Source organism: Paroedura picta, chromosome 14, assembly GCF_049243985.1.
Source record: "Paroedura picta isolate Pp20150507F chromosome 14, Ppicta_v3.0, whole genome shotgun sequence".
Taxonomy (NCBI): domain Eukaryota; kingdom Metazoa; phylum Chordata; class Lepidosauria; order Squamata; family Gekkonidae; genus Paroedura; species Paroedura picta.
The window spans coordinates 19,399,055-19,425,745 of NC_135382.1; the positions used below are offsets into that span (position 1 = coordinate 19,399,055).

Here is a 26,691-nt window from a genome sequence, read left to right on the forward strand (position 1 = left end):
TCTGTCCAGTTAACATGGATTCTTTGTCTGCATGACCAAAGATTTTATGACGCCGTCTGCATCGTTCCATCTCTTACTCAAAGGAGGTACAATCTAGCTGTGGACCCCAAATCTGTGGGTGTGGCTTTGCCATCCTCAGGGGCAGTCAAACTGGCCCTCCAGATGTCCATGGACTATAATTTCCATAAGCCCGTCAGCGAATGCTGGGAAGGGCTCATAGGAATTGTAGTCCATGGACATCTGGAGGTTCGCAGTTTGACTACCCCTGGAGCTGTTGCCATCTCTGCATGTCCATAGCACTGAAGTGCTCCATGGCTGTGAAGCTTTCTCACTGCTGTTAACCTGTAGAAAGGCACTGTGAGCACGTAAAGAGTGCAGACCCAATTACTTTGATGTGAAACGAGATGTTGAGCATTTCTCCACACACGCAAACAGCACATTAAAAAAACCCACTGGGTTACAGCGCAAAACTAGACATATATCCATTTATCTGTGGACGGCTGGTAATACTTTAACAACTAAAAATTTATTCCAGCGTGAGTTTTTGTGAGTCAGAGCTCACTTCATTAGGTGTTGTTTTTTTTTTGGTGTACTTCCACAAAGTTTATGTATTTATATTCACAACAGAAACGGGAAGCAAAATGTTATAAAAAGAATCTGGTTTAAGACAAGATGCAGTAAAAAAAAAAAAACCCAGTTCACTCAGAGTCAATGAGGACTACTCCAGACTGCTGTAACAGGCAAATGAGGGTTCACATAAAATCTAGCACAAAAACTTATTTAGCTGAACTGACATCTATAAGGTATAGGCTATTCAAATATTGGTGCCTGTACTGAGGAATCAGTTCCTCCTACAGCTCAGGGTGGGAGAGAGATCCTTGAACTTCTAAGTAATTAATCCATCTCGGGTTATTGTGTTTCTGTCTAGAGCAGGCTTTCTCAACCAGGGTTTCATGAAACCCAGGGGTTTCTTCACAGCCCTGGGTTTCCAGAATGGGTAGGGGTTAATTTTATATATTTATTTAAATTGGTTAAACATTTATTGGGTTATATGATTATATATGGCTATATTGATACCCCCCTCCTAAAATGGCCAGTAATGGTCCTGGAGGGGGTGGAGAGGGGCCCCAGGTGGCCATGTATACAGCGATGCTTCCCAATTACATTTTGCATGATCGCTCCACTTGTGGGGTTTCTTGAATCCTGAAGAACATGTCAGGGGTTTCTCAAAGGTAAAAAAAGGTGAGAAAGGCTCATCTAGAATACAGCACCCCTGACATTTAAATGTCTAAGCCATTTCTCTGTTTGGATCCACGAAGCACATCAGACAGAACTCAAATCCGAGGAAAGCTTCATGTGTGCATTCAAATAAAGCACATCTAGCTGACAGATACAGCAGAATCCTGTGTGTACACTACTAAGGGTTAGTTGAACATTTAACATCTTCTGACAGATTTCTTTTCAGCTAACACAGTGGAATCACTAGGTTAACAGATTTTTGGGTTTCGCTGTTTATTCATTTAGCTTTTAGGCCAGCCATCTCTAAAATGGTCTCGCGGTGGCTTACAGCAATTCATGAAAAGAGATTTGGATTGATACGTGACTCAGAAGATTTGTGCTAAATGAATCTGAGTTGTGCCACCTTAATAGTACATCATTTACTCGGACTATGTGTTCTTATTGCATGCTTTATCTAGTATAATATGTATTTTAGGCTCAATTTAGTTTTGCTGGTCTGTGACCTTAATAAAGATCTATATGTCTGATACATGACTCCAGATATTTGCTACTGCTGTGTGCTGCAGAGGTAGCCACTTAATTTAAAGTATATAGTATATGTTTGGCAGTTTTCCAGTTTTTTGATATGTTGATTAACTGATAAAATGCTTCTAACATTTCTTGTTTTTTGTGAATTAATTTTTTTAAAGACCCTGGGGGAAATGTGATATAAATTTAAGGAAATAAACGAGACAGGCACTGATGTTCCAGTTAATCTACGGTGCCCTCTCTGGCATGCAGCTGTGTCAGATGAAAGAGTGGGCAAAAGAGAAAGACTAATATACTGAGGTTATAATTTCAGCTATGTGACCTCACTAGACTAACCTTGTTATTTCCCTATTGCCCACCCCTCTTAAAATGGGATTATTAAAGTCACAGGTACTAAATATACATTTTTGAGCAACAGACACAGTCATTAGGATACAGGGCTTTTCCGGATGTTTGGAGTGAGCCTCTGTTAGATGAAAAGGGGAATGTTTTGAACACAAGCAGGAGTGAGAATGCAAATGAGTGAAACCTTTAACCAGGGTCTGAGAAAACAGGTAACTATACTGAATTTCAACAGCAATGGGGGAAATGGCTGCCAGGTGTACTTCTAGTGGTAACTTGTGACAACAGACTTCTGGAGAAGAAACATCTTGGGATCAAAGTTCTGTCAGGATGGGGTCCCATGGGTCATCATAGTGCAGAACTATTCCCATTTAGGCTAATTTGACGACTGTGGGGATATTTTTTGCAACAGTCCTTTTAACAAAAGCTTTATTTTATCCTGTCTCCTACAGAAATGTTCGGTGATAGGCTGGAGAATTCTGTCATCTTGTTTAATATAAGGGTTTGCACAAGGAAGTAAATAAAGCTTTTATTTCCCTTCAATGCAGGATAGGATGACTATGAACCAGAACTGACTTGACCACCAAGTGTCCGTAATTAATATATGCCAATAAAGGCTCTGCTACTCAAAGAACTGTGTCCATCATTAATTTCTAAAGTGGATGAGTTATCTAGAATAGAATAGAGTCATCTAGGCATAAGCTCCCAATGGCTTGGTTTTATGTCCGACAGAACAAATGGTAGGGTGGCCCAGGCCCAAGCCATTTTGTGGTGGTCCCACAGGTTTATCAGCCATCTCTGAACCACTTCTTCCCCCTATGCTGGATGCAGGTACCTGAAGTTATCTTGGCAAATGTATGGCTGTGGCAACAATGTTATGCCAAAAACACCACTGACTTTCAATGCCAACTCATAGTTTGTGAGACATCATACCCTTGTTTGTTCAAATACGACTGTATGACAGTGTTGTTAGTTGCTAACTACAAACATTATTGGACAGCAACCAGGTTTAGCCAGTGACTCCAGCTTCTCAAACGGCACCGAACAACGAAGGGTGGAAGCCAAAAGGAGGAAATCTGAGATTCTACAGCCAAGACCTCTGCCCAAGGGCTTTCCTGCACTTCCACAAAGGCACAGCTTTTAGTGGTAGGGATGGATAGTCACACTGCTTTTCCCAGACAAGAGCAAAGTGCATTTTAATTCTTCTCTCTTGGAGGCACTAACTTTACCATTCCTGTTCTTTCCATTACACGGAAGAAAGGCAAAGCAAAGTATCCCCCCCCCCCCCAATGTAGGAAGGAGGGAAGCAAGAAACTGCAGAAATAGAATTTCATCACTTGCTCAGGACTGATGCCCACCCACAGCAGTTGTCTGGGCAGAAAACCCAGAAAATGCAGGCCAGGATTTGGTCGTAATCCTAAACTCAAATGCAAGTTGCACTCTGGCTGGTGCCATGCTAGACTATCCCTTGTGTAGCTTCCCCCAAAAAGTCTGCACAAAATTAGGGAGCATCTTTTGAGGGAAAATTATGACAAGGGATGTTGGAATTGGCTGCTTCACTGTTGCTTTCCCTGCTTCACTGTTGTAGCTATCCCTGTTGCCAGTGGATTACTGGGCCTGTGGTGGGAGTATTCTACAGTGGACAGGCTTGGCTCTAAAGCGGTTTTTGACAACAATAGATTACTAAAGATTACTTTACTATTTTACACTGATTATACTTACCTTTGAAAAACCAGTCAACAAAAACAGCCCTCTGCTGAGAAATTCAAGAGAGAAACAAACAGCTGATGACGCACCCAGGAAGGTTCCAGAGAAGCCATCTTCGGAGCATCGTTTCTTCTACCCATAATACTCTCCATACATTTAACTTTTAAAACTTTTATTCAACAATATATAATTTGTTGTTATAGAACTGTCCATCATGCCACAGAGCCTCCCTCCTCTCCCAGCCTGCCAAACAGGAGCCATTTTTATCAGAACGTGGGCTGGGTTAAGGGGAAGGGCACCAAAGGTTGGAGGGAAGCCACACGAGCCAGCCACAGTTTTGCATATCCTTCACAACGCCCATGCTTTCTTGGTCGGGAGGAAGTCAAAGACACAAGTTTGTGTTTTTGTATGCTGTTGGGTGCCGTCAGCTGCCACCACTGCAGTCCCTGTTCCCATAACCTGCCACGGGGATGACTTCTGGAAGCTGCACACCACCATCTCTGTACACAAGCGGGTAAGGCGTTTGATTTTGTTCTGGTTATGGAAAACTGGGAGGAACAGCATCAGACAGACCTAGGGAAAAATGGGAAGCGAACATCAAACACAAAGCTGGGATAGACAGCATTGTGTAGCCAGAATGGTTAGCAACATGAACAAGGGCACAAAGGCTAATGGACATGCATGCATCACCTGTTGCCTGCCGGCTCAACCCTCGTCCTTCCCCAACGGCACAGCACCAGCCTTTTCGGCCAGGGTTCCTCCCATCCGCAAAAAAGTGACAATGTCTCTGACTGGCACGGAGCCAAAGTTGTGATAGGTCTTCATAAGACCTAGCTCTGCAAACAAGGTAAGCAGCTGGAGTGAGAAGCTTAAGCCACCCTACATTCTTGCCTGTCTTCATGGAGTTCTGGACTGAAGTTTGAGCAAAAAAAGAAAGAAAGAAAGAAATCTTCTGCCAGGACCTTTACAGGGAAGTTAGCCTTGGCCTGAAATTCCTTTCTGATAAGCATCCAGAACAGCAGGGAGGAAAGAGTTAAACCTGACTCAGGAGGCAGGATCAACTGAGTCAGAGAGGAACCCTTGCATATCTTGCAGAGATAGCCTTCTTTGGGTAATTTGCATGAAAGTCACAGAAGCTGGGGGGGGGGGGTCAGGGATCTGCCCAGCTCTCCTCATGCCCCTCAGAGGCAAAAGAGTGCAAAAAAGAAATAATAGTGTGTACAACTTACACTGAACACACAAACTGAGCTTTTCTTAACACAGCATGTGTGTGTGCGTGTGTGTGTGGGGGTGTTAGCCACAGTACACGCAGCTCTGCTTGCAGGACCTCTTGTGGTACAAGTATCATAATCCTAGAGAACAAAAGGCACTACTGGGCAGAAAGTACAATGGGTAAAAAGTTAGGCATGCACACCTGTGTCCCCTTCTTACGCTCTGGCAGTAATATATCTCCCATCTAAACGGCCTGGATGTAGGCAAGGTGGCTTCACATGTACCATGATACTGACACCACGCTGGGCTGCTGCTGTCGCTGCACCAGGCTGTGCTGGAGATCTGGACGGCCCCGGGAGCCACTACTGCTGCTCTGGGCCACACCAGGCTGAATCTGCTGTCACCGCAACAGGGCCCGCCCCCATATCCTGGACACCAATGGCAGACCGCACAGAACTAGTGCTCCCAACACACTGGACTATGAAGGAGTCAGTGCTCCAACGCCCCGGACTACGCAAGACCTAGCATTCAACCACCCTGGACCGTGCAGGGCTCAGTGCTCCAACACCCTGGACCGCAAAGGAGTCAGTGCTCCAACGCCCTGGATTGCGCAGGATCCAGCACGCCCACCGCCCGAGAGCCTCCAGAAACACCAGCAAAGCTCATTGACCTTTAAAATCGGCTGGAGAAGGAACGAAAAGGAATAGTCAGTCCAGAAGCTGAGAAGAGAACCATAGAGACTGACCATGACCACGCTGCTTAAACAGTCAAGCTGGGACTTGGGAGAGCAGGAAAAGAAGGGAGGGCCTAATCTAATCATGACCAATTAAGGTATTAATTATGTTGGAGATTGGAACAGGATGGGGGAGGGAAAAATGGGGGGGGGGAGATAGATCTGAACATCAACCCCAATTGAAGGCAGGCTGGCTCCCTGGCCTACCATCACAGACCCAACCTAAAGTAGCAGGAAAAATAGAAAAACGCACACTCACCCATTAGCATGCCATAACTGATCTAGAACACTAGAGCCACTCTGATCACCCCAAATTAATACAAACTAAATCTTCCAATTAACTCAAATTTATTGCCTCTTGTTAATTGATACAAATTAGCTATTAGTCAACCTAATCACGTCAAAAATGATTTCCCCTAATTAAATTATACTGTTCCTGCCAACTAACCCATTCTGATTACATTTTTTATTAATTCTACCCGACTTGTCCACTCTAACCTACCCAAACTGATTATCCCTAACTAAATCCTCACAGCAACACCATGGACGCCCTACATTCGACCCATCCTTCAACAACTGAGTTGAATTCCAGTCGAATACTGGATCTTACAGCCTTGACTCTCCACACCAGAAGAGCGTTAGCCTGATTATATTTTCAAGTAATTAACAAGAATGGACTCGTTTTGCCACTGATGAAAGCACTGAAAACGGAAAACAATCTTGACACCATTCTGGCAGAGTCTGGGTGTAAATAAAAGAGATAAGAGAGACTCTTAAACTTTTGATCTTTAATTAAGTCACTGGACAGATTCTTTCTTTCCTTCATTGTGTTTCTGGAATCGTCCACCCTCTTTCCTGCAGCACTTAAGTATTTATACTATTTAGTCTGAACTCAATGTTTTAAAAATATGCTGGGAATTGTGACAGATCGCTATTGCTTCTAAAGGTGAAGGTGATGGCGGGAAGTGAATGGATTAAGGGTAAACTATGGTTAGAGGAGAAAGACTAGAACCAGTCAGGGAAATTCCATCCTGGGGCAACCAGTGCCTTCTTGGAGGGGTCTAATGAAAAGAGGGTCTCCAGAGAGAACATTGCTTTAATGCTTACTGCAACAAATATAACCCTAAGACAACAACGACTCACCTAGAAGAAACGGTTAGGCCACTACAACAATATAAGGTAAAGGTAAAGGTATCCCCTGTGCAAGCACCGAATCATGTCTGACCCTTGGGGTGATGCCCTCTAGCGTTTTCATGGCAGACTCAATACGGGGTGGTTTGCCAGTGCCTTCCCTAGTCATTACCATTTACCCCCCAGCAAGCTGGGTACTCATTTTACCGGCCTCGGAAGGATGGAAGGCTGAGTCAACCTTGAGCTGGTTGCTGGGATTGAACTCCCAGCCTCATGGGCAGACAGCTTCGGACAGCATTTCTGCTGCCTTACCACCCTGCGCCACAAGAGGCTCTCTACAACAATATACTGCACACTAAAACAAGCAGTTCCTTCCAAATATTTAGATCGAAAAGACTAGAAGTGCACCATACACACCAGCATGCAGGAGGCAGATGCACTGGATTTCAAGTTGCAGCCCCTCCTAACCATAAGACTTTGGGAACTCTCAGGCTCTTGTAGCTTCAAGACCAGGTCTCACTGGCCACTGTTTAGCACATAGGGCTGGAGTGGAAAGCACCAATGCTGCTGGCCAGCCACACACACCCTCATCCCAGATTTCCATATCTAATGCACTACTAGCCTTTGCTAACCATTTAATTTTAAACCGGAGGGTTCCAAGGTGGTTCACCTCCTAAGCACCAGAGAGAGCTCTCGCTCCTGGACAGATTCGTTTCCTTCCCTTCCCGGAGACTAAACTGAGGACAAGACAAGTTTGTATTTAGAGAGATTTATTGGTTCCAGTGAATTGTACAAATGGATCTGACCTGATATCAATGCTAACTTGTTCTTGGGATGTGGAATGTAAACAGATGTTTCAAATAAAGACAGTCTAACCTTATTACTTAAATTAAATATTAACAATGTAACAGAAAAGGGAGGGGAGAATCTGCATTTAGGCATGGTGACAAAAATTGTGGATTTAGCTTTGAGGTCACCAGAATCACATAATATATGCCCCCCCCTCTCAAAAAATAACTGTGGGGCTCAGAAAGAGACCCAAATGGAGAAAAAAACCCAATAAGCAGCATCTCACACACCCCTTCCCCAAAGGAACAGCTCCAACACTGGACTGGCATGTAAAAAACACTACAGGGATCTAAACCCTGGATACAGGAACTGCACACCTGAACAGCCTTTCTGTTTCTGGCTTCCTAAGTTTCCTGCTGGCCTCCTTGCCCATATGGCCTCTTTACGTCTCCACACACTATGAAACAATCCTGCATTTGCACATTTCCGGGAACTACAATGCTGGCTTTTCTAGAGAATATATCTTGCCACTCAAAAGTTACAGGAGGCTCCGTTTAGCTTTCCTCCTTCTAAGCAGATACTCCCCTACAAAGGGAACAGCTGCGTGGTCTAAATGTGTTTTGATGAACACCAGCTTGATTGACCCCGAGACATTCCCAACATGTGCTGTAAAAACTGGGAATAATAAAAATGCCCGGGGCCAAACTGAGACCCAAAAGAATGACATCCACCACTTGTAGGGCTTGCTTTTGCTTATGCCTGGTGACATAAGCGCTTGCTGCAATGGCGTGCATGCTACGTTCTAGTAGGGGGTGGGAGGCAATCAAAGAGTTGCCTGATGGAAGAACAGAAAAAATGGCCAGTTAGGAGAGGAAGAGTAGGAAACTGCAGAATCAACCTAGAGCCCACCGGTGCGACGTACACCCTTGTATCCACACAGATCTTGCTCACTGTTTGGTGCCAGGGCTTTGGTAACACAAGGAGAAACTTAGGGTAGCCATAAGTGCTGGAGAAAGATGGAGGCGAAGCCCTAACCCCCTTTCAAGACGAGGCTTCTTCTGAGCTCACGGGTTTGGTTCACCCCTTCCCTGGGGGACTGAAGGGTGTGTATTTGTAAACCTCTGGAATTACCCGTCGTTTCCCAAACTTCATCGTGCAGCTGTTAGGCCACTGGAGAGCACAGAATTGTCAGAGCTGGGCTGGGCCTGCTCCTTCACAACCGGATCTGCAGGAGAAGAGAAGAAGTTACTGAGACTTGTGCAAGGTGCACATCTACTATTCAATCCTTTTGGAGGGGTAGAGGTTTTCCCAGGCATACCCCAAAGAAGCCAGAAAGCGTCTACTGGCATTAAGGGAACCAGCAAGGCTACAGGTGTCAACATCTCAAATTCCCCCAGGAACTCAGCCACACCTGACACATTTTAAGGGAAACCAGTGTAGTATTGGTGTAATACTATTGGTTCAAAGTGACACTCAACAATGCTTTGCTGTACACTCTTGGGGAAAATATTCCTCTTGGCAGTTTGAGCATTTAGCTGAGACATCAGTGATGAGGCAACACTGGAGCAACAGGCATATGTGAACAAAATCTCAGGGAAAAGAGAAAATCTACAATGTACTCTTATTCCCAATTCTATGTCATGCCTTACACAATTCTTATTGCCTTATTTTTTTTCTTTGTATGCTAACTGTCATCTGTCCTACTCCATTCTTTACTGGAGATCTTTGCTGTTCCTTTGAATGGATTTCTATATTTTGTAATCTGACTTGAATCTCAGCAAGACAGGTGAGCTACAAGTGAAGCAAATACATTTTCAAAAATAACAGCTTAAACCTGCCCACCATCAAATGCTGAGTCAACTCTGGACCTTGTAGGTAACAGACTGGCTCCTGTTAAAATCACTTCTCAATACCCATGAATCTTTTGATTCATTTAAATATTTTATATCTTGCTTTTCTTCCAATCTGTGGGGAACACAGAATGACTGCCATCAATTAAAACCAGCTAAAATCTCAATTCAACGGAAATAGGGGTAAAACAAATCAGACCATGTCATCCATTCATCAAAAGCATGTTGGAAAAGCTCTTTGCTGACCCTCTGAAATCTCTGCAAAGTCTGGGACTCTCACATCCTTTTGGAACAGTGTCAGAGAAATCCCAAATAGAAACAGTTCTCACTAACCTCAATGGAGGAACTACTAAGAATTTCTAGCCCAATGAGACTTTTTAATTTACACTTTGCTCTCACCACACCTAAACAAAGTCTAGACACAGAGCTGCCTGATTTCACTTTCCCATATTCATTGCAAGTCTCCCTCCTGGGGTGGGGGCAGTGAATGAAGAGAAACCTCACAGTTTGGCTTATGAAGCCGTGAAGCTGCATCCAGGCATCTTAAAATTAGACTTCCCAGTCAGAAGAGGCCAAGCTTCAAACAGCATGTTTTTCTTCCTGGACCTCTAAGTCAGAATCTTCAGCTTTGATATTAAAAGATTTTCACAAATCACCCCACCCCCACCCCAATCACTGCTCTTGACCTTAAATACAGAGTGTTCTCAAAAGCTCAAAATACTTGGGAAATGATAGTAAACTGGGATAGCTCATACAGCAAGTATAAACAGGTGCCTTACAGCAGGGATAGTCAGCCTGTGGTCCTCCAGATGTCCATGGACTACAATTCCCATGGGAATTGTAGTCCATGGACATCTGGAGGACCACAGGTTGACTACCCCTGCCTTACAGAATCCCCCTCCCCCCATGATCCTGTCCCCATAGAAGGCTTACAGAAATAGGGGTGCTCCATAGCTTCTTTGGCAGTCAGCCTCTGTTGATGGTCGTATCGCAGGAGTTTGTCCAGAAGGTCCAAGACTTCAGGGCTGACCAGGTGTCTGTTCTCACTATGGATAAAGTTCTCCCAGCGTTTCCGTGAATGCCTGCAAGCAAAGCAAGGTTAGAAAGTCAATCCGCTGCATTGAAGCCACTGCTGGGGGAAAGAGATGCAATGACAAAACCCAGAAAAGAGACCCATCATATGTGGGGGGAGGCGCAGGCGCAGCAGCTCCACGCCTGCACGGCGAGCGCCGCTCTCCCTCTCCCCACCCAAGTCCTTGGGCCTCCCTCTCCTAGGTTTGAGCGATTTGGCCGCCAAAGCGACTGATCGCTCCCAGCGCAGTGAGCGCTGCGGGGGGGGGGGGGGGCGTGGTTGGTGGTCCACGGCCCAGGGGTTGGGGAACACTGTTCTAGAATGCTTTAACAAACTAGACACTGAATTAAAAAAAGGCAGGGGGGATTTGGCCTCCAGGAACAGTGGCAGTGATCCAAGTCTACAGTCTCAGCCCTAAAATGGAAGATGGAATATGTTGCAAGCTAAATTGGATTAGATGGTGCAAAGAGAGGTTTCAAGTTCCACTGGTGGCCTGCTGGGCCAAAGAAGGATTGGGGGGGGGGGGAGAAATGGCATTCACAATTTGTGAATATAAGAAGTAACAGCTAATCAGCCCTGATTCAGACGCAAAGGGTCCCTTGCTAAAGAGAAAAAAAGAAACATGTGACGTGATTGATCTCCCAAGACCAAAGCTGGAAACTCTTTACCTAGTGCAACACCTTCAAATTTATCTCCAGTTTTGTACATATAAGTGCAGTCATGTTTCCTTTTTGCCCTCTGCCTTATCTGGGACCTGTGGCTCTAGTGCTGGAGAGGCATTTGACTACCTGCTACCTTTTACATTCCCAAAGGGAGAACGTCAGACAACAATAAAAGAACCAACAGCTCACACAACAATACAAATGAATGAAAGAAATCTGTCTGGTACTCAGGGTTCGAAAATTCACAAAAAGGAGCAAAGCCGGTACCTGCTATTGAATGAGAGTAGTTCAAACGTCACGCTAACGTACCGCTCTCTGGCCCCCAAAACAAACTGTGACAACTTACTGTCCCAAGATGTCGTTGAAGTGTGGGTCCAGTTCTATGTGGTACTTCTTCAGATAACCGTATAATTCATCTGTACCCAGCACCTTTGCAATGCGAACCAGCTGTAATAAATGGAGAGAAGTCACACCCATTATTTTGGAGTTACCCTCTAAACCGTTTGGGCTGCCTCAAGTGCTATTATGAGCAAATGACAGACAAAGGACACCTCTTTGGGACCTGCTGTGCTTGCTAGGAAAAGTAATCTTCTAAGTGCAAAGATGAATGTCTTTTGAAATTCCCATACCTGCAGTAAAGAGGGGCAGGTCAGCACAGGCTCGCTCCTGACCTGTGCTTCTGGTGTTTCAAGGTGTTTAAGATAAGTTCTGCCAGGCAACTGTTTGGCTTTGCTTAAAAACCTTGGATCAAGAGGTCAGAGGAGAAAAAAATGGAGCTCCTCATCCCCTTGCTAGACAGACAATCCACTACTAGAATTGCATTTGGAAATACTTGAACATGTACCAATAGTAGTTTGTTAGGGCTGGTATTTACTTTTATGGCCAAAGCAAGCTTGGATGGGATGGGGGAGAGGATGATCAAACTAGGGATCGCCTCCCTGCCTATGCCCTCAAAAGAGCCCTGTACTCCACTGCTACCAACCAGCTAAAGGTCCCTGGCCCTACAGAAGTCCGCCTGGTCTCAACCAGGGCCAGAGCATTCTCTGTTTTGGCCCCCACCTGGTGGAACGAGCTCCCGGAGAAGATCAGGGCCCTGACGGAGCTTAAACGGTTCCGCAGGCCTGCAGGGAGGAGCTCTTCCGCCGGGCATTCGGTTGAGACCATATATAACCAACAGCGACCAAAGGGCCCCTGCTCCCCACCCCCCTCAGAACACTACCTATACACTCTGGACCTGTTTGTATGTTGCAATGTTGTATTGTTTATTGGTTATACAATTATAATGTTATATGTTTACAATTATCAGTTATTATTGCACGGTTATTCAAATGTTTTATAGACTGTTCCATGTATTGTTCTTATGTTATTATGTAAACCGCCCTGAGCCCCTGGGGAGGGCGGTGTGTGTGTGTGTGTGTGTGTGTGTGTGTGTGTGTGTGTGTGTGTGTGTGTGTGTGTGTGTGTATGTATGTATATATATATATATATATATATATATACACACACACACACACACACACACTAAATAAATAAATAAATAAATAAATAAAAAAGCAAGCAAGCTGGAAGGAATAAAAGAACAAAATAGTCCACTTTGGAGGTGGCCTCTTTAGTTTCTCAGCAGAGAAGCCGACAATATATGGATATTATAGGTCGCAAGAATTGCATGCCCAAGAATCCTGTATCATAATACAGTCAGCAGCAGTCAACAACTCAGTCTGCTGGTCTGACAAGAAACATACCTCCTAAGAAATCAAATGCAGTTTCTCTATCACCAAAAATAATAATATACATTTTAATCAAGCTTCTGATAAAATTGATTTTTTTAGTTTAAACAAAATGCAAAATACTAGAAGTACTTCTCTAAAACAAATAAAAATTCCTAGTTAGAACGTAGCAGAATGGAAGATCTGGAAAAAAAATCCCAGATGTATTCAGAAATTACTGGCTGATTCAAAGACAGCAGACAGCAGGGAGAAGATTGCTCCTGCCTCTCGGCTCTTTGTCAGGCTTCTACTGTAGTTCATTTATAGTGACTGCAGAAGACAGCCCACGGACCAGGACTGGCTGTGCTGGAGGGAGCAGACTCGTCCCTCTGGTTCAGCTTGGGACTGGCTTTTTATGCAGCCGGGTTTAAACCAAGCTGCAGGAGAAACCATCCAGGATCTGCATGCCACGGGGAACACTCTTCCTGAAGCACACAGATCCTGGATCTGGCTCCTTCTGCAGCCGGATTTAAACCGAACTGCAGGAGAAGCCATCCTAGCCAGGATCTGTGTGCCTTGGGGAGTGATCTTCTTGCAGCATGCAGATCCTGGGGCTGGTTCCTCTTGCTGTGCTGTTTAAACCAGATTTCTGGAGAAGCCATAAGCTCCAGGATTGGGCTGGATTTAAAAAAAAAATAGTTAAATTTTCTTCTGGGGGTTTATTGGACCTGAAAAATCCCAGGTTCGAATACCATATTGGTGTTGGGATCTGGGATTTTTTTCAGAAATACTAGAATTTTTTTTCAGGTCCAATAGATCCAAGCCAAAAAATACTGAATTAAAAAAAAAAACACTGCACACCCCTAGCCACCACTGTTCAGTTGGAAATGCCGTGTCAGCCCCTTCATTTCGCTCATCTACTTATAGCAACTATGCATGGAAGTGACCTGTGACCAATGCCCACTGAATGAAGGAGCAGATGGAAATCCACAAGGAGGCAGGAAATCCAGGTCACTGAGACTCAAAATGAATGCTGGCCTCCTTCACTTTCCAGGCAGAGACAGCTGTCACACACTGATTCCCCAAACCAATTCCTTTTTTATTTGGGTCAGTTACTGTGGTTTAAGCTGTAATACGCTACGGCTATGGAGTTTGTCGACAGAGAGAGAGGGCCAAGTCACCTCTGCGACTTCACTCTCCAGGTTGATACACAGATCGGTGCTGGAATCAGTAACTGCACTCTGTCTTGGCTCTGGGTAAACTAACATGAACAACAAAAGAAGGGACAAAATAACCCAATCTGTGTATACAAGCTAGGAACCTTAGGGGTTGTGCAGCAGAATATACCAAACGTTAAAATACAAATATTTATTACTATTCCTGTGCGCATTTAAGATTTTACAAACGTCAATATTAATCATATACTATTGCACAGATCCAATACATATTGACACATGGCTAAAAACTACATTCTATGAGATGCAGGAGAAGGCACTCAGGCTAAGAGAGGGCAATAATAAAGGTGGAATTTCGGAAAATAAATATTTTGCACTGGGGACTCCTAGGGAGAACTACCTAGAGACATTTTATACTAATGGGAGCCTCTTTGAATCCTTTTACCACCTTATGGTCCCTAGTGCAATATCGTATCGGTGCATTTTAATACCAGACCACTGAGGAAGACCCTAAGAGGGGTTAAAACGCATTTAGTCCTTTATGAGGTAGAGAAGATCTTCCTGTGATTTCACAACACCTTTTCATGTTTCTCTGTAAGGGCCAGAAACTTAAACACAATTATAGGAATTCTATTAGTATCCCACTAAACCACACTTGGAGCTTTCTGCCTATCTACCCTTAAAAGTAATACTCTATTCTGAAGGTGACTGTGCATACTGTACTTTTCCGACCTCCGCTACATAGAAGAGTTGGTTTTTATACCCTGCTTTTCACTACCCGGAGGAGTCTCAGAGCAGCTTATAATCACCTTCCCCTCCTCTGGCCACAACATACACCTGGTGAGGTAGGTGGGGCTGAGAGAGTTCTGAGAGAAGTGTGACTGACCCAAGGTAACCCAGCTAACTTCAAAAGGAAGAAGAGTGGGGAATCAAATCCAGGGCTCCAGATTAGAGTCTGCCATCCTTAACTATGACACCAAGCTGGTTCTCAATGGCCAATAGACCATTGAAGGTTAGTTGGCCTTGGTAGATGATGCAGAGAAAAGCTAAGTTCAGGTCTAGGGCTGCAAAACACATTCCACTTAAGCCTTTAAGGAAAATACTTTAAATCAAAAAGCTTAGAGATTATGAACTGGGACATCCTTTCAGCACCAAAATCTTTAAGATACTTAACATAATTCCATCTAGATTCATCTCCACGATGGATGTGGGATGGAAAAACTATGCTCAACAAGCACCCTTTCCCCCTCGCACAGCAAGATATCTTCTGTTCTGTTTCTCACCTGGTCGTAGTTGTCTTGGCCGTGGAAGAAAGGTTCTTTTCGGAAGATCATACTCGCCAGCATACAGCCTAAGCTCCACAAGTCTAAGCTATAGTCGTACATCTAAGGGAAGAAAAAGACCAGGAGCAACAGTGAAGGACGGGCACGTTTTATTAGCTGGCTGCACATATTTCTGTCCCTCAGAAACCTAGACTGACTTTCAAATACAGCACAGCACTAGCTTCCGCAGATTTGTAGAATCATAGAATTGGAAGGGACCCCCAGGGTCACCTAACCCACCCCCTGCAGAATGCAGGAGATTCACAACTACTGCCTACCTATAGTGACCCCAATTCCATGCCCAGATAATGTCCCCCCCCCAAAAAAACAAAAACAAAACCCGAATCCCTGGCCAGTTTGGTCTTGAAGAAATTTGCTTCCCAATCCCAAAATGGAAATTGGCATTTCCTTGAGCATGAAAGAAAGGGGACACAAGAGCCAAGCACCAACACAGTTCCCTCTGCTATAGAATATATATTTAAAAAAATCCTAGAATGGAACAGCACCAAAGGAGCCTCTAGTGCAAACTGGTGCTCCCTGGATCTCCCCACCTGCTTCTCCCAGCACATAACTCATTCTGTCCATATGAGCTGCCATCAGCTAATTCCAATGAGAGCCCAGAATTTGTTAGGGCGGTTTTGGATTGGGAATGTCTCCTATGCACATAAGCTGGGGCCCAGCCCACATTATCAGCTCTTCCCTTCGGACCAAGCTACACATTATGTGAAAGATCAGAGGGTCATGTGGAAGGGGTAAATTTTCCCAATTCAAAGCTGCCCTGAGGGAAATGTTATTTGCCCCAGGGGGAGTCTGCATGTGCATTAAAAACTAAAACTCTGACCAGAAATGTTACTGCACAGCGTGGACCTTGAAGGGCGTGCCAAATGGACATCTCTGCTGGATTAATTGTTTCCCACTGACCTAGCTCTACAGTGATTTCTGCAGCCTGATTATTTTGGCACTTCCTGGCCACCCTCAGTCTGCTCCTTTGGCAACCAGAAATTGCTCCTTAAATGCAATTTCTAGAAGAGAAAACAAGCTGCCCTGTCTAAGACCACAAATGTGAGCTGATGGGATACCATCTCACCAGAGCTAGAATTCTTATTTTTATTTATCATTCCATTTATAGCCCACCACTTCCACACAGTGGCTCATCAATACCCCACAATAAAATCCCTATAAAACAGATAAAACCAGATAAAACCCACCCTTGGTGGCAATAAATAATAAAATCTCATTAGGAAGGACTTGGGTAGGATCAGAAGCTGTTATCATGGCAGTCCCTGACCACCTACAGCAGAGCCTTCAATCTATCTTATCATGTATAATGAGGGTAGGCAAAGAGCTTTCCCCACTTCTAAAAAGTATCCTGGCTGAGATTCTAAGGGCCTGGAGATACACAACCATTAAGAACATCTCTTCAGATGCTCTTCACTCATGTCAGGAAGCCACCCCGTTTGCTTTGCTGCCAGATGGTGGTAAAAACACTGATCCTGGCCACTTTTTGCTGCTGGAGACAGAGTCTTACTTGGTAGTCCACGAGGAGTTCCGGCCCCTTGAAGTACCTCGAGGCCACACGGACGTTGTATTCCTGAGCTGGATGGTAGAATTCTGCCAAGCCCCAGTCTATGAGCCGCAACTACAAAAACACCACACAAGGCGGTCAGTGGGTCTACCAAGCACTGACGAAAAGCACAGCACTTACGCCACTCAGCTGCTTTCATTCACCTTGAAAATGCCAGTCCGATCATGTACTGCCCACCTAGCTCATTTGCCAACTAAAAAGCATCCACTGAAAAAGAGTTTATTGCATGCTGTGAAACAGGATGGTGTGAGGACAACAAAAAAATGGAAGGCACCAGTCCTCAGGCTGAAATACAGGGTTAGCAGCCCGGCCGACCTCCTGGCCCTCTGCAGAGCGTCCAAGCGTTGCTTCCAGACACATGCTGGGCTGCTTGCCTCAGTCACATGGACATTCCTAGCAACAGCCTTTAATGCACAGAGGGCTCTTTACCCAGCTGGCAACCCACCAGCCAGGCAGGCTGCAGTTCAGCAAACACCACAAGTTCTCAGCAGCTCTTTCTCCGTAAGAATATTAGACAAACCACGGAAAGTGGAGAACTTGTTTTCCTCAAGGAAGCTTTAAAACACCAACAGGGCTTTCTCCTTCAAGCAACATTCTTGGACAGCAGCAGCTTTAAAGCATGGGGAGTGAAATCCAGTTGTAATGTGTGCTTGCAGCAGCTTTCCTAAAACACCAAATCTGGAGAATGTGAAAGGGAATTAAAAAATACAGTGGCCCAAGGAAAGCCTTGTGGGTCACCGAGAGAATCTGAGAAGGAAGTGAAGGGTGCAACTTAAGCTTCTTAGCCTAACAATGAATGCTTTTGCTCCCAAATGAGAGAAAAAAAGAATGTTTTGGCTCCTACAGGTCTTCTGAGTGCATGCATCACAATGACTGGGCCTTCATATCTTACATCAAGCAAAGCTGAATTCACACAATGCCCCTGTACTGGCTGTGCTGAGCAAACAGACCATCTAATGCAGGGGTAGTCAACCTGTGGTCCTCCAGATGTCCATGGGCTACAATTCCCATGAACCCCTGCCAGCAAATGGAGGACCACAGGTTGACTACCCCTGATCTAATGCCCCCAAGTCTAAGATATTTAAATCCAGACAAGGGCAAAACTAGGAATGTCAGGAGTCTACACTTCCCCTGACCCACTTATTTCAAATTATTCTATTAATATTTTTCTCTTAGAATCATAGAATCATAGAAATGGAAGGGGCCATACAGGCCATCTAGTCCAACCCCCTGCTCAACGCAGGATCAGCCCTAAGCATCCAAAGCATCCTTGTTTGTAAACTGCTTTGCAAATCTGACATATGGGTGGCATACAAACCTAAAATAAAATAATGTTGGAAAATCCCAGTCTCTGGGCCAGGGAGGGGACGCCGCTCAATGCATCAGCTTTGAAACCAGATACTTCCACTGGCATATACAGGTAAGCAGGCGATGGGAAAGACCTGGGGAGCCACTTCCCTCCGGAGTAGACAAGACTGACCTGCACACATCTCTGGTTTGACTCAGTATGAGGAAGCTATGTGGGTTGACAGAGGTTTGAGAAATGTCCAAAACTAGAAGCTTGAACCCTGCAAGCTTGGGGATGCAGAAGAGGACACAGACCTAAACTTACACCAAGAACATAACTATGCTTTTCCAAAATGCCTTTTCGAAGCAGTACCTTTTTCTGTTGATGGTCTATCATGACGTTGTGAGGTTTGACATCTCTGTGCATGATCCCCATGCTGTGACAATAATCCAAGGCCTGCCAAAGAGACACACAGGTTATTGCCCCACATCACACCGAGTCTTCACTGATAAGGAAGCCCAATAATAATTAGTTTTTTTTTATACCCTGCTTTTCACTACCCGAAGGAGTCTCAAAGCGCCTTCCTTACAATCACCCTCCTTTCCTCTCCCCACAACAGGCACCCTGTGAGGTAGGTGAAGCTGAGAGAGTTCTGAGAACTGTGACTAGCCCGAAGTCACCCAGGTGGCTGCATGTGGAGAAAAGGGGAATCAAACCCAGTTCTCCAGATTAGAGTCCGCCACTCTTAACCGCTACGCCATGCTGGCTAGTCACTGTTACCATGCACCGGTTTCTCTATACAGCTTGGTCACAGCCAGTAAGGATACTATCCTTCTACAAAGTAAGTTAACTGGTCCAATCACAGAGGCAACATGTAGGGCAGTCTTTCATTCTCCCCCCCAAATTAAATTATCTTTCAAGTTTTTGGACTCCAAAACTGAGTCAAGCATTCCAAGACGGAGTGTTTGTAGCAAGGGACACTGGCCTTTCCATAAGAAGACATGATCTGAACAGAAAGGATGCTTCAAAAGAAATAAACTTGTGGATCACTAAAAGATGTTGGGTCCAACTATGCCAAAAGGCAATTGCCTTAAGGATAGAATCATAGAATCATAGAGCTGGAAAGGGCCATACAGGCCATCTAGTCCAACCCCCTGCTCTACGCAGGATCAGCCCTAAGCATCCTAAAGCATCCAAGAAAAGTGTGCATCCAACCTTTGCTTGAAAACTGCCAGTGAAGGATCTTCTATGCCTTCAGTGAGCTTCAGGAGTTTTTTCTACCAAGGCAGCCCACTAATATAGTGGTTCCTGTATTCAAAACAGGAAGCTAATCTTGTCTCAATATCACTAACTCGTTAGCATCTTTGTTAAGTTCTCAGAGAAAGGGCAGTATATAAATCCCAAAACAAACTAAATAAATAAGAATGTATATCACTGCCAAACTGCATACCAAACGGACTTTAAAAATGGAGGATTTGGCTTCTGCTTTGGAGGAAGCAGACTTCTGTAAGGGCAGTTCTACCATGGATCACTGCTATACACTCAGTTGTCCGATACAAAGCTGTTCTATGCTCCTTTTGTTAATAATAAAGCCTTCCAGTTCTGATTGTACAGCTAAAGCACAACTTCTGCAAAAGTGAGACGCCACTAAAATTCCTGAACATCTTGCTTGGATGCAGGATCTCCTATAAAAAAAACCTCAACATCAGGTGCATCCATCCCCGACTAGCTGTTTGAAACATCCAATTCAACCCACGAAGGAAATGATTTTTAAAAGATTGATTTACATAGAATTCCAAGAAAATTCCATGGCACGGTTATTTTTAAGAACATTTCTGTTCTTCTGTATTTAAATAGCAGCATTACTGGATAAAGTCTACTGAATGTAAAGATCTCTTACCTTCCAGAAGGCTATTTACAATATCTAGCTTCAGACAATGGAATGGACTATAAAATTTGGCAGACACAATCCATTTAATGAAAGATTTTGCCTCTTGAGGATCATGCAACATTGCAGACCATGGCCATTATGTTTTCCTGATGCTTCAATGTCCAATTCTGTGTAAGGCTTTCTCCAGTCTGAAATCTGGTCTGCTAGGGAAGGTATTCTGGGGTCATTTCTCAAAAATACTGGCTGGCTGCCTCATAGAGCAGAAGCTAATTTAACTCCTGTTGGTCACCGACAAATATGTAACATTTGAAGCTGTGCAGTACATGTAGTTGTGTTGCGTGGGTTTGTTCTCAATTTGTTCGGAATGAGACGTCGAATCTATACGAGTGATTCATAGCTCTGTTTTCATATAACAGCTTCTATATTGCTTAACAGTATTACTATATGCACCATAAATCAATCTGGTTTGGCTCTTTCTCTTATGGATACATCCCTACCCCAACACAATCAAGCATCGCATCTTTGCATATATTGTCTCAGATACTCACCTTCAGCAATTCATACATATAAAACCGAATATCAAAGTCTGTCAGGATCTGGTATAATTGCTGAAATGGAGAAAGAGAGAAAGAAGTCATTACTGTACCTTGGGTGTCAGTGTTCACCAATTTTGTCTAAAGGTCTGTTCTCTGTGAATTTATGGAAAAGGTAAATTATGACATATGGCTGACAGTTCACCTCCCACCTCCCCCAGAAGTGACAGCAATGAATAAAGAAAACATGGCTATCCATTAAAGGGCCAGCAGTAGCCATAGGCTCAAAGCACTTCTCTTCACAAGCTGAGAACATGTATTAAGTGGCTACAGGTACTTAGTAAGTAAGCTACTTAGTAAGTAGCCAGGTCCTTAGTAAGTGGCTACAGATTCATCAAGCCTTTTTGGGAATGTGTGCAAGAAGACATGATGGCCTTCAAGGGGAGTCCTCTATGACATTAAGAAGAAGTGTATCCTCAAGCAAGTAGTAAATGGCAAGGGGTTTCTAAGCAACAATACATTTAATTACCTACTTTATTTTACCCTGCCTTTCTCCCCAATGGGAGTCTCACAGCTGCCTCCATTTTATCTTCACAACAACTCTGTGAGGCCCAGGGCAGAGTGGGGACTTGAACTGGCTCCTACTCTGACAGTCTAATCCAACCTATCTCAACTTTCTTCCTGTTTAGAAACCCCTGAAACATTCTTCAAGCTTCAAGAAACTCCAGAAGTGGTGTGATCATGCAGAATACGGTTGGGAAGCATGGCTGTGTACATGCCCACCCAGGGCCCCTCCACTTCCCACCTCCCCAGGCCCATCACTGGCCATTTTGGGGAGGTGGATGGGTCAACGTGACCATATATGGTCATAAAAGGTAAAGGTATCCCCTGTGCAAGCACCGAGTCATGTCTGACCCTTGGGGCGACGCCCTCGAGCGTTTTCATGTCTGACCCTTGGGGGTGGTTTGCCAGTGCCTTCCCCAGTCATTACTGTTTTACCCCCCAGCAGCAAGCTGGGTACTCATTTTACCGACCTTGGAAGGATGGAAGGCTGAGTCAACCTTGAGCCGGCTGCTGGGATTGAACTCCCAGCCTCATGGGCAGACAGCTTCGGACAGCATTTCTGCTGCCTTACCACCCTGCGCCACAAGAGGCTCTTTTTGGCAGCTAAGGAGCAAGAAAAACAAACTTTTCTATTCACATACAAAGGAATGCACTGAAAAGTAATCCCTATATTCCATTCTTACTCAATGAATGACTAAGCATTAAGCACGGAAGGGGAAAGCTTTCAGACGGCTGCCTTACCACTCTGCGCCACAAGAGGCTCTTTCATATCACCCAATAAATGTTTAACAAAAATTTTAAAATATATAAAAAATAAATTTTCCCACCCATTTAGGAAATCCCAATTTAAGAAGCCCGAGGGTTTCATGAAATCCTGGAGGAAAAAGCCTGGGGGTCAAATTGCTCTTTAGAGTCAAAAGAACAAAATGAGACTGTGCTTCCATATGAGCATATGGACTGGCTTCCACATGATCTGGACTATGAAAAGCAAGTGGAAGGTAGTTAAGGGAGAGGCATTTTCTCTGCAGGTAGGTGATGAAGCAGATGACACGGTGCAGAATCCTGCCTTTGGCTCTGGAAGAGGAAGGATTGTGTCACAAGACCAATGAAACTCTCCTTAGGAAGTTTGCAAACCAAACTTGCGAAGTCATGTCTAGCAAAGCCATGAACGATGGAAATCCCCCACCCTCTTTTATTACTGGAACCAAGGCAGAAAGGTGGATGGAATATTTGTCTGCCTTTTCATTTCTTTTTTAGACTGGGAATCCAGAACAATTTTTCAGAATTCATAATTTTTGAAGGAACAGAAATTACAGCGTTTTCTGGTTCTTTTTACAAATGGCTGCCATATCCTTTTGGGTACAATTTTGACCCCACAGATTCTATAAAAATGGACGGTAACTTGCGGATCTGAAAAAGCCAAACCTATGGAAGCTTCTGCCAGAATAAAACTGATATTCAGGTACCATGCCAATTTTTTCCTCCCCTGCCCCTCTTTAAAGGACGCCATCCTGGCAAAAATTTAATCACTGTTTTATAATGGGTCTGCCATATTTTCAGAAGAACACACAGGAGCCAAAACCACTGCCTTTGACAGCACCTTTCAGCAATGATCTCCAGAGCTGCTGCAACGGCTTTGGGTTGCTCAAAGACAACCAGGATTCAGACAACAGACTGCTGGGTTCCAAGGCACGGCCATGGATACTTCTAACACCAAAGGCAGCAGCATTTCTACTTGCCAGGCCTTCAGAGTTTCACAGAGGAACCTATTTTGGAGTTGTGAAAACATCATGCCTGATGCATTAAGGATTTCAGCTACTCTGCTGAACCTCATTTTTCCTGCTAGGGGCCATTTTGATTTTTGCTGGTTTTTAGCTAGTAGCTTCACACTCTGTCGCCATTATTCGAAGGATGTTTCTTTGGCATTTCAGGTTATAGATTCTCCTGTTAAGTAGAAATTTTGCTGGAAATTGCATATTAATTCCAGTAAGTTAATTGTTTTAACTCACTGGAATTTGTGCAGTTTCCAGGAGACTGGAACCCCAGCTGGCCGATCGTAAGTTTTCAGACTCTTACTTCAACAAAATGCTAGGAAGGATCGATCTTTGCGGTAATTGATGCCTAACGATCGATCAGATGATTGATGAATGTTTTAATGAGATCAAACGGCTAAAACAGGTTTTACCTAAGTATGAGCCCACTAGTTTGTATGTGACATGCACTGATCAGTCATTTTTATTAGTGCCACAGCAGAGGAGGTGAAATTAATTTGGAAAATTCAGCAGCTACCCAACCAATTTCATTTGGGTTACTTCATAGAAATCCTATTTTTAAAACTCAAGATTTTTTTAAAATGGAAAAAGTTCTTCATCGGAACACTACAGACATTCCTAAATCTCTTGAGGAGGGATCCTCTATTAGCTTAAGTGATCTGAAAGAAAAAGGGGTTACTTCATAAGCTTCATCAGATAGTAAGAAATTTGCTTTCATCTCAGACGTTAATTCCTGCTTTCTTCCCAAAGTAGCTTACAACATTGCTCTCTCCCCACCCATTTTACCCTCATAAACAAACACTCTGAGATAGGTGAGCCCAAGAGAGAGGGGGGAGCTTCCACAATGGACAATGGATTTTAATCTGGATTTTCCTAGATCCTAGTTCCAGACTCCTCATTAATAGCATGCTCAAAGATGGGTTCAAGAATTCCAATCAAGCTGATGACTTAGCAGTAAGTCTTTTTCAGGCCAATGTTAACAAGACAGAATTGGGTGCAAATTGAATGCATTCAAATTCACCTAATCCCCACAAAAATACAGTAAACAAAAATTGTGCCACTGGCTTTGGCAGATGCTTGGCTGCCACGCATCTCACAGTACAGGAACCCATTTCCCTTCTTTCCTGTAATACCAAAGTTGAAGTAGGACCTGCGGAATGAACATTTGGGCTCGGCAAATTGTATCTTCCTTTCAAAAGTTCACTCTTCCAAAGGAGAATATATGGTAGCTCAGCAAGCCCAACAGAAAGAACGAACTATACACCTCTGAAATCTTGACCTTTTGAACTTTACCTTCACCACAGAAGTATAAGCTCAAGAAGATAAAAGGGACCTGATTTATACAGCAGGACATATTTTTAGAATCCAGATAGCAGATGGCTCAACTGGAATGCTAGCGCTTGATAGAGAAATTAACACCCTTTGGGGTGCCTGTTTCTGCCCCCACTAAAAGAAGACAGTCAGACCCTTTAAATAGATGAAAAGAAGGCACGCCAGCAGGTTATAGCACATATGACCCAAAAGAAGTTAAGGTCTAACTTTTTTGCCAATCAACATTCTCTCGATTCCCAGATGCCTGCGGGGTCTAGTTACTATTCATTGCTTTTTTAGACTACTGCAGGATGCAATGCCCTCTGGACAGAGGATATATTGAATGCCCATGATACAGGCAGCAAGAGAGTTGGGTTCAGGAATCTAAAAAATAATGACTTTGGGGCACAGACTTATTTCAGCAAATAGGTTCTTCGTAATGTTTGTATGAGGGGAGCCGTTTTCATTAGCTTAAATTGCAGACTCTGAATACAACCAAACTAAATCTACTCAATGCCATTTTCCCCTGGCTTGGTTAAGGTCAGGTTCAAGTTTCCTCAAGGAGTCCAGAACCTCTGTATACCTCTTAAGAGTAACAAATATTACAGCGAGATGTTAGAAAACAGGGCACTGAGGTTTTGTCATGTTTTTCTTACTTCAGTGCCTGCTGGAAATTTTAATACTGCTGTTATTATTCCATCATTTATATTATTCCATATATGAGCAACTGTAGTTGTGACATATGACAGAGACCATCTAGATCAGTGGTCCCCAACCCCTGGTCCGGAGACCGGGACCAGTCCGTGGATCAGTTGGTACCGGGCCGCAGCTCCTCCTCGTCCTCCTCCCTGGCTGCTGCCTCGGGGGCTGCCCTGCCACTGGCTCACCTTTGGTGCTTTCCAGTGGCTGCCATGGCTGGGGCTCCCCCTCGGTGTGGCACTGCGCAGCTGCTGCTGGCAGCACCCCCTAGTGGCTGGCGGGAAGTCAGGGGCGCTGGCGGGAAAGCAAGTGAAGCAGGGGCTCAGGCGGCAGCGACGTCCCTCGACAAAAGACTACACCCCTCCCCCGGCCTCAGTAAAATTGTCAAGCGTTGACCGGTCCCCGGTGATAAAAAGGTTGGGGACCACTGATCTAGATGACATTCATCAAGCAACCGAACCCCACAGTCAAACAATTCCTGAGGGTTCTTTATAAAGCGAGATCTACTAAGTGACCAACGTATGGCGAATTGCAGGTGTGTTTTTACTTGTATTTCATCCAACCATGTGGTGATTTTATTTCTGCCTTCCTCTTACTTATGATAGTAAAGTACTTTTCCAACTCTGCTGCCTAGATGTAGTGACCAATTAAAAATCTAAAGGCCTACATTGGGATGAAAAGATAGAGCTAATGTAAAACTGGAACTGCTTTTGGAGCCTGTGTCCTATTTCTGTTCTTCTGTATTTGTTACTGAACTTTCATCTTGAGATTTTATAGACCTGTTTCCAAAGATAGTTGGGTGAGAGACAACCATCTTTCATTGGCTAATCCTGTTCAAACACAATTACTTCTGCAGGACCTGGATGTTTTTTTAACAGCAAGGTAAATGTATTCAAAAATAGTGCCAGAAAGTCAACACACAAAACTATAACTTTGGCTGTCCAAACTCTTGTTAGAGAGACAACCTGTTGTGGCGGTTAAGATTGTCTGGGAGAGTCGGGTTCCAGTCCTTGCTCTGTTATGGAGCCTTGCTAGGTGCTTAGGCCAGTCCAATAACTCTCAAACTAGCTTACCTCACAGGGTTGTTCTGATGATAAAACGGAGGAAAAGAGAACAATATAAGACACATTGGGTCCCCAGTGAGAAGAGAGGTGAGGTATAAATTAGGTGAATACACAATAGTAAATAATTTTGAAGGGGGAAATATTAATTGAAAACTAAACACTTATGGTTCAATATGCCATACACATCCAAGAGGAGAAAGGCCGACTTCAGGCGTTGTTCCAGAATTAATAAAAATAAAATAATTTTATTTTTTAATAAAATAGATATAGTTATTTTTATAAAATAAAATTATTTTATTTTCATTCATTCCGGCAAACACCTAAAGTTGGTACTTTTCTTCTTTGGTTGCGTCTTCTTGGACCGGCGGGCTTTCTTTTTACATACATATCCAAGACAACATAATAAATTTCACTCTCATGTTCAGTGTAGGTGTTTGGAGCTTCAGCCCTGCTTTTCCAGATTTCCATGGATATGGGCAAGGGAAGAGTCCCTCCTGCTGCTCTAGCTTCAGATAC

At 44.1% G+C, this 26,691-nt stretch overlaps 1 protein-coding gene across 2 annotated transcripts in view; it reads right to left on the minus strand.

The window, feature by feature from the left end:
• Positions 1 to 3,971: 3,971 nt before the first annotated feature.
• CSNK2A2 (casein kinase 2 alpha 2) overlaps positions 3,972 to 26,691 on the minus strand; it is a 39,374-nt gene continuing 16,654 nt past the window's right edge. For both annotated transcript variants that reach the window (XM_077310826.1, XM_077310825.1), the window contains 8 exons: positions 20,781 to 20,840; positions 18,714 to 18,797; positions 16,997 to 17,107; positions 15,430 to 15,531; positions 11,612 to 11,712; positions 10,465 to 10,613; positions 8,813 to 8,906; positions 3,972 to 4,389 (listed from right to left, as the gene is read on the minus strand). In XM_077310826.1, the coding sequence (XP_077166941.1) occupies positions 8,830 to 8,906; positions 10,465 to 10,613; positions 11,612 to 11,712; positions 15,430 to 15,531; positions 16,997 to 17,107; positions 18,714 to 18,797; positions 20,781 to 20,840 (684 nt within the window). In that variant the 3' untranslated portion in view covers positions 3,972 to 4,389; positions 8,813 to 8,829. The remainder of the gene's footprint in view (positions 4,390 to 8,812; positions 8,907 to 10,464; positions 10,614 to 11,611; positions 11,713 to 15,429; positions 15,532 to 16,996; positions 17,108 to 18,713; positions 18,798 to 20,780; positions 20,841 to 26,691) is intronic.